Source organism: Petaurus breviceps, unplaced genomic scaffold (genome assembly GCF_028583685.1).
Source record: "Petaurus breviceps papuanus isolate PSGF00001 unplaced genomic scaffold, PetGlider_PUasm1.0 164, whole genome shotgun sequence".
Lineage (NCBI taxonomy): Eukaryota > Metazoa > Chordata > Mammalia > Diprotodontia > Petauridae > Petaurus > Petaurus breviceps.
Genome location: NW_027185735.1, coordinates 5,579,771 through 5,587,383, shown reverse-complemented (window position 1 = coordinate 5,587,383; position 7,613 = coordinate 5,579,771). Strand labels below are relative to the sequence as shown.

Here is a 7,613-nt window from a genome sequence, read left to right as displayed (position 1 = left end):
CTCTTTCTCTCTCTCCCCTGCCCCCTTTCTCCCTCCCTCCCCTTCCTTCCCCCTCCCTCTCCCTTTCTTCTTCTCTTCCTCTCTCCCTCCCTTTCTCCCCCTCTCCTAGTTCCTGCCCTGCCCTCTTCAAACATGCCCAAGTCTCCATGATCTTTTAAAAATATTTGCTAGATCATACCATCACCTCAAACAATCATACTATATCTCTCCCATAGCCAGATTCTTAGAAAAAGCTTTCTAAACTTATTGCTTCCACTTCTCCCTCATTCTGTCTCTAAACTGAAACTGTTGTCTCTAGAGTTACCTGTGATCTCTTAATTGCCAGATCTGATGCTCTTATCCTTTCAGTCCTTTCTACAGCCAACGACTTCTAAATCTGTATGATTGGGTAACAATTGGGTAACAATCCATTCTTCTTGGATTCTCTCTCTCTCTCTCTCTCACATAAGTTTTCATGACATAACTGTCTCCTAATTTTTCTCTTATCTGTATGACCTTTTCTAGTTTCCTTTCCTGGCTCTTCATGCATATCATGCTTTATATTTGTGTATGTACCTATTTTCTGGGCTCTCTTAATATTCTCTTACTTGGTGACCTTGGTTTATTTAGTTCAGTGTAGATTAATCCCAGCTCTATCTAGCCCTAGTCTCTTTCCTGAACTCCTGTTCCTTATTACCAGCTACCTATTGGACATTGCAAACTGGATAGCCAAGAATCCTCCCAAATTCAAAATGTCTAAAACAAAACTCATTATTTCTTCCTCTCCTGCCCCCAACCTACACCTTTCCCGAATGATTTCTTTTGATGACATCACCATTCTCTCAGTGTCCTGGGTTCTTAGGTTCTTAACATCTCATTCTCTTTTTCATCCCACATATCTAGTCATTTATGAAATACTACCATTTCTATCACCACAATATCTCTAACATCTGTCCTCACAGTGTTCCTACAACTACCACCTTAGATCAGGTCTGTACGTAGTCACTTTCTAAAGCTCTCATCGAACCATATCACTTCTATATTCGATACATTACAGTACTTTCCAGTTGCCATTAGGATAAAACTCCTACATTTACTCCCCTTCTTATACTCTGCTATTTAGACAAACTGGCATTCTTGCTGTTCCTCACACATGATCTATCTCCTTGTCTATGTACCTTTGCAATGATTGTCTTGGCTTATAGAGGCTAGAGCAGGAAGGGACTTAAGTCATTTAATTCAACTCCCTTGTTTTACAGATGAGGAACTGAGGCCCAGGCAAATTAAATGACTTCCCCAAAGTTACACAGGCATTAAGCATTAGAGTCAAAATTTTAACCAAGGTCCTCTGACTTCAGAGGCAATGTTCTTTACATTTTTCTATGAAATTTTCTTACTCTGTCTTTCAGCATCATAGAATCTCTTACTTCCTTCAAGACTCATTGCAAGCTTTAACTTCTTTGTGAAGCCTTTGCTGATTTACCTCCTCTCCAAAATGCCAATGCCCTCTTTGCCTAAAGTACCTTTTATTTATCCTGTGTATGCTTATATATATATATAAATATGTCTCTCAAGAAGATGTAAGGTCCCTGGGGGGCAGCAGCTGTTTCATTTTGTGTTTGTTATCATCAGGGCCTAGCACCAAGCCTGGCACATAGTAGTTAATAAATACTTGATTGAGTTTGGAATAGCTAGAACAAATACAATTTACTTTGAAAATGTGAAAGCTTGGGCAGAGCCAAGATGGAGAAGTAGAAGCACGACCTTCCCGCGACTCTGGCTTCCACCTTCCCCAATCTATGTAAAAAGGGGACTCTAAACAAACTTTGGAGCTGCAGAACCCACAAAATGACACAGAGAAGCTAACCTCCCACTGAGGACAGCCCTCCAGGCCGGCAGGAATCTAGCGAAGAGCTATGGGAGCCGAGTCCAGCCCCACCCCGAAGCTTTAGCCCCAGGGCGGGCCTGACCAGCCGCCGGCCAGAGGGACTCCAGATCAGCAGCAGCTGTGGCCATTTCCACATTTATCAACACAGATGTGAAGGACAAAGTGAGAGGTCAGTGCAGTCTGGACTTTGGGACCAGTAAGTGGGAGTGCGTGGCTTCTACCCCCCGGGCGAGAAGCTACTGAGACACCAGCTGGCAGTCAGCACCACATGGCAGCTTTAGCTCCTGGCCTGAAGAGTGTAGGAGGACCAAGCATCAGTCTGAGGGGTAATCACTCTTGCTTTAACCTTCTTGGATTTGGATTGCAGTCTAGGGTGGAGGTCCTGGGGTGTGTGTCCAGCTTGCCAGAGTGTGTGGAGACCTCAGAGAGGGCACCCATCTAATACCTCCAGAAGCTGAGAAAACCCCAGCGTTTGGGATGAAAGTTCCCCTGTCTGTGGCAAAAAGCCTAGGGGTCAAGTGACTGAGGGTAGACATGACCAGGCAAAGGAAACAAAGCAGACAGATTTCATTACACTCCTATTTTGGGGACAAAAAGGAGCAAAGCATGGAACAGGAGGAAGAGAGGGAAGTCAGAACTCCTGCACCAAAAGCTTCAAAGGAAAATACAAGCTGGTTACAGGCCATAGAGGACCTTGAAGAAGCAGATAAGAGAAGTGGAGGAAAAATTGGGAAGAGAAATGAGAACGATGCAAGAAAATTCTGAAATGAGAGTCAACAGCCTGACTGAGGAAAATAATACCTTAAAAAACAGACTGACTCAAATGGCAAAAGAGGCTCAAAAAGGCAATGAGGAGAAGAATGCCTTAAAAAGCTGAATTTGCCAGATGGAAAAAGAATCTCAAAAGCTCACTGAGGAGAATCATTGCTTCAGAATTAGATTGGAGCAAATGGAAGCTAATGACTTTATGAGAAATCAAGATGCTGTTAAACAGAGCCAAACAAATGAAAGAATAGAAGGCAATGTGAAATATCTCATGGGAAAAACCACTGACCTGAAAAATAGATCCAGGAGAGATAATTTTAAAATTATTGGACTACCTGAAAGCCATGATCAAAGTAAGAACCTAGAAATCATCCTCCAGGAAGTTCTCAAAGAAAACTGCCCTGATGTTTTAGAACCAGAGGGCAAAATAGAGATTGAAAAAATCCACCGATCACCTCCTGAAGAAGATCCCAAAAAGAAAACCTCTAGGAATATTATAGCCAGGTTCCGGAATTCCCAGATTAAGGAGAGAATATTACAAGCAGCCAGGAAGAAACAATTTGAATATTGTGGAAACACAATCAGGATAACCCAGGATCTCGCAGCTTTGACACTGAGGGATCGAAGGACTTGGAATATGATATTCGGGAGGGCAAAGGAGCTGGGATTAAAACCGAGAGTCACCTACCCAGCAAAACTGAGTATCATGTTTCAGGGGAAAATATGGTCATTCAGTGGAATAGAGGACTTTCAAGCATTCTTGCTGAAAAAACCAGAGTTGAATAGAAAATTTGACATTCAGATACAAGAAGCAAGAGAAGCATGAGAAGGTAAACAGGGAAAAGAAATATAAGGAACTTATCAAATTTGAACTATTAACATTCCTACATGGAAAAACAATAATTGTAACTTATGAAACTTTTTTCAGTAGTTGAAGGGAATAGAAATATATATATATCTGTCTATGTATGAGGGTATATGGGCATATGAATACATATGTGAATGTGTGTATATATGTTTACAGATATACATAGATAGAGGGCACAGGACCAAGTTAACAGGAAGGGATGATACTTAAGAGGTGAAATTAAGAGGTGAGAGAGGAATATAATGAGAGGAGATGGGGAGAGACAGATTGGGGTAAACTATCTCATACAGAAGAGGCAAGGGAAAATGGTTACAATGGAGGGGAAGAATAGGAAGGCAAAAGGGAATGGGTCAGCCTTATTCCCATTGAATTTGGCTTGAGGAGGGAATGAAATACACACTAAATAGGGTATCTCACCCTCCAGGAGAGTAGGGGGGGAAGGGGATGAGAGAGGGGATGATGGAAGGGAAGGCAGGCTGGGGGGGAGGGAAGTTGGAAGTACCCACTTTTGAAAAGAGATGGGACCAAAGTAGAGAATAGAACAAGTGGGAGGTGGGATAGGAGGGATATATAGTGATATAGTCAGTCTTTTACAATATATCTACTATGTTATTGTTTTGCATTAGCCACACATGTACAAACTATACTGAACTGCTTATCTTCCCAGTAACGGTGAGTGACAAGGAAGGAATTTGTAATTCAAAGTTTTAAAATAAAATATTCAAATATATGTGTGTGTGTGTATACTATTATTAATACTATTTTACATGTAATTGGGAAATAAGATATATAGGCACTGAGGCATAGAGATCTGCTGGAAAAGTTGAAAGGGGTATGGGAGAAAATATGGGAGAGAGCAGATTGGAGGAGGGGATATCCTGTGGGACTGCTATTTTGGGGCGGTGGATAGGGGATAAACGGGGAGAAAATTTGTAACTCGAAATCTGGTGGAAACGAATGATGTAAATCAGAAGTTAATAAAGAATTAAAAAAAAAAGAAAATATGAAAGTTTGGGTTTCGTAAAGTTAAAATGGCCTGCCCATATTTGCACTAACTAGAATTCAAGTCCTGATTACAAGGTCAGTACACTTTCTATTACATCACATTGGTTCTTCTACATTAACCTAAAGCTGTAATAAGAGCATTCCTCTAAAATAGTACGATAACCTGAAACGAAGAACAATCAAAGTATAAGCCTGGAAGAAATTTTATGGCTTTTTTTTTCCTGGCTATTTAAGGTACCAAAATGATTATTTTAGGGCCAAGATAAGCTCTTCAAGTTAATATGCCTGAAAATTATTTGTGAAATTTTTGGTAACTCTTTTCTTTGTATATTTTAGCTACCAGCTGAAGACGAAGTCTTACTACAGAAATTAAGAGAAGAGTCTAGAGCTGTTTTTCTGCAAAGGAAAAGTAGGGAACTGTTAGACAATGAAGAATTACAGGTGAGAGTAGAAAAAAGAATAACTTTAAATGTTAATAAGCATATATTGATAGCACCTAAACCATGAATGTTTTGACTTAGAACCATTCTTTAATGAGATAAGGGGCAAAGGAAATACTCTTAAATTAAAGGTGGGAAAAGAGTATTAAAAAGTTCAATATTAAAACTCTTTTAAAGGGAATTAACTTGTTTTGGCAGAATTTGTGAGGTTTTTTTGTGTTTTGCTTTGTCTTACTATTTATTTGTCCTTCTGTGTCACTTTTAAGAATTTATGGTTTTTACTGGACAAACACCAAACACCACCTATGATTGGAGAGGAAGCAATGATCAATTATGAAAACTTTTTGAAAGTTGGAGAAAAAGCTGGACCAAAGTGCAAGTATGAATCATTTAAACTAGTATTTGTGTTTATGTTAAACATTTCAGACCTTCAGATGAAAAATATTAAGAATTGTTAAAAATTAACTAAAAACTCTGATTTTTTAAAAACAAAATTATTAGTCATGGAGTCTTAAAATTTGGGAACTAAAAGGGACCTTAGAAATGTAGATCTGGCCAACATTGAAAGGGTAAAACCACATTTTAAATGGTTTAAAAATTTTTAATTTCTGAAGAATAAATAGTCCCTTGGTACAAGGATGGGGATACTGAAAAGTGTAGTTGTATACATAAGGTGGGATAGGGAGAGGGTGAGGGAAGGGGAAGTGGTTTGAAGAAAAGAACATTAGTAAAATATTTTTTTAAATACAGAGAAGAAAAATTCCTTAAGTCAGTAAATTTTAAAGTACTATGCAATAGTACTTTACTAATATAGGTGAGTAATTTTGTTAGTACTGTGTTAAATTTAATGTACTTAAAAAAAAAAGCAGGTCACATTTCATGCACAGTTCTGTTGAGGGAAGGTACTGTGTTATTTTTTTGTCTTTCAATCCCCAGAGCTTAGTACAGTGTTGTACTTAATAGTCTCTTAAATGCTTGCTGTTTTTAAAATGTTTGTGGATGATTAAATTAATAATAAAAATATTTTTAAAAGGAATAAATATTCCCTGTTTTTAACTTCTAAAAGTTCTTCATTTACGACATTACATTTGATAATTCATCTCTTAAGTAATTTCTGTCATGTTTCAAATTATTTAATCTCTCTTTTGTAGGCAGTTCTTTATGGCAAAAGTCTTTGCTAAACTTATTCATACAGATCCCTATGGAAGAATCTCTATCATGCAGTTCTTTAATTATGTTATGAGAAAAGGTAGGTATAAGGGTGGTAATACCTCTTTTCCCCTAACTCGTGGAAAAACAGTCATATGATTAGATGATGGCTATATCTTTATTTATTAAACAATAATAAATTCTATTTGCATAGTACTTTAAAGTTTAGAAATCCCTCAGAGATTTTGTAAAGTAGGTAATACAAGTATCCCCATTTTATAATTAGAAAATTGAAGCTCACAGAGCTTGAGGGAACATTGGAAAGGACATTTGACTTGAGTTAAAGAGAGATCAAGTTTCCATCCAGTTTTGCCTCTTGAATTGACTAACCTTGTGATCATGAGCAAGTCAATTAAATCTCTATGCCTTAGTTTTCTCATATAAAAAACAGCTAAAGTAATAGCTATATACTTAACCTCACAGAGCGGTTGTAAGGAGGTCTTTGAACTGCTCCCTGACATTGATGAATTGAGTATGTTGTAGTGGAGATTCCTTTTGGGGGGTGGGAGGGCAGTCCTGGGGTGGAGCGCTAATCATTGTGGTTCCTTCAGCCTTAAAATTCTGAGATACAGTGTATTTGTGAATTGAGATAATATCTACAAAGAACTTTGTCAACTTTAAAATGTAATATAAATGTCAGTTAAAATTTAAGTGATTTGACCACAACAATACAGCTAATAAATGGTGAACTTAGGTCTTTTGACTTTAGATTTAATGCTTTTCATATTCTTTTTTTTTTTCTACATTACCTCTTCAAGACTAGCAACACTATTTAACCAACTTCAAAGTACCTTAGAAACATACAGTAATTCAGATAGTTTAAAATGTGGCATAATGAAGATGTCTACTTTTGGAGTCAGAAGACTTTGACTCAAAACCAGCTCTGACCATCTTACCCTTGTAATCTTGTACAAGTCACTTAACCTTTCAGGGCCTCAGTTTTCTCGTCTTTAAAAATGAGGGGATTGTACTGGGTGTTATCTGGGTCCCTTCTAAGTCGAATTTTATGATCTTTTTATATTGGCAACCTGATCTATACAGTGTCCATGCATTTTTCCTCACTTAGAATCATTTACAACTTGAAGAGACTAACAGATAGATGTGATTAAGAATTTAAATATATAACATTGTGCATAAATATGCTAATTAAGCTAAAGGATGAAAAGTTTAATTCATTCTCTCTTCAGAGTTTTAATATTTGGGCATTTTGAAAAGTTTAAAGTTAACCCAGGTTCACAAACTCAGTTTTCCAGGACTCCTTATTCTCCTTTACCCCACCATGTGATTATCAAATCCTGCTGATTCTGCCTTCGTTAGCATCTCTCAAATACATCTTCCCTTTTTACTGATATGGCCACTACTTTAGTTTAAGTCCACGGTTTCTTTCTTTCATTCTTTCTTTCTTTCTTTCTTTCTTTCTTTCTTTCTTTCTTTCTTTCTTTCTTTCTTTCTTTCTTTC

The 7,613-nt window shown here is 37.6% G+C and overlaps 1 protein-coding gene across 2 annotated transcripts in view; it reads left to right on the top strand.

Annotated features, from left to right (window-relative positions):
* PPP2R3C (protein phosphatase 2 regulatory subunit B''gamma) overlaps nt 1-7,613 on the top strand; it is a 30,822-nt gene that overhangs the window by 9,669 nt on the left and 13,540 nt on the right. For both annotated transcript variants that reach the window (XR_011167224.1, XM_069082250.1), the window contains exons 3-5: nt 4,842-4,946; nt 5,212-5,324; nt 6,097-6,194. Coding sequence is in view for 1 of the 2 variants with exons in the window: in XM_069082250.1 (XP_068938351.1) it covers nt 4,842-4,946; nt 5,212-5,324; nt 6,097-6,194 (316 nt within the window). In the remaining variant the exon portion in view is untranslated. The remainder of the gene's footprint in view (nt 1-4,841; nt 4,947-5,211; nt 5,325-6,096; nt 6,195-7,613) is intronic.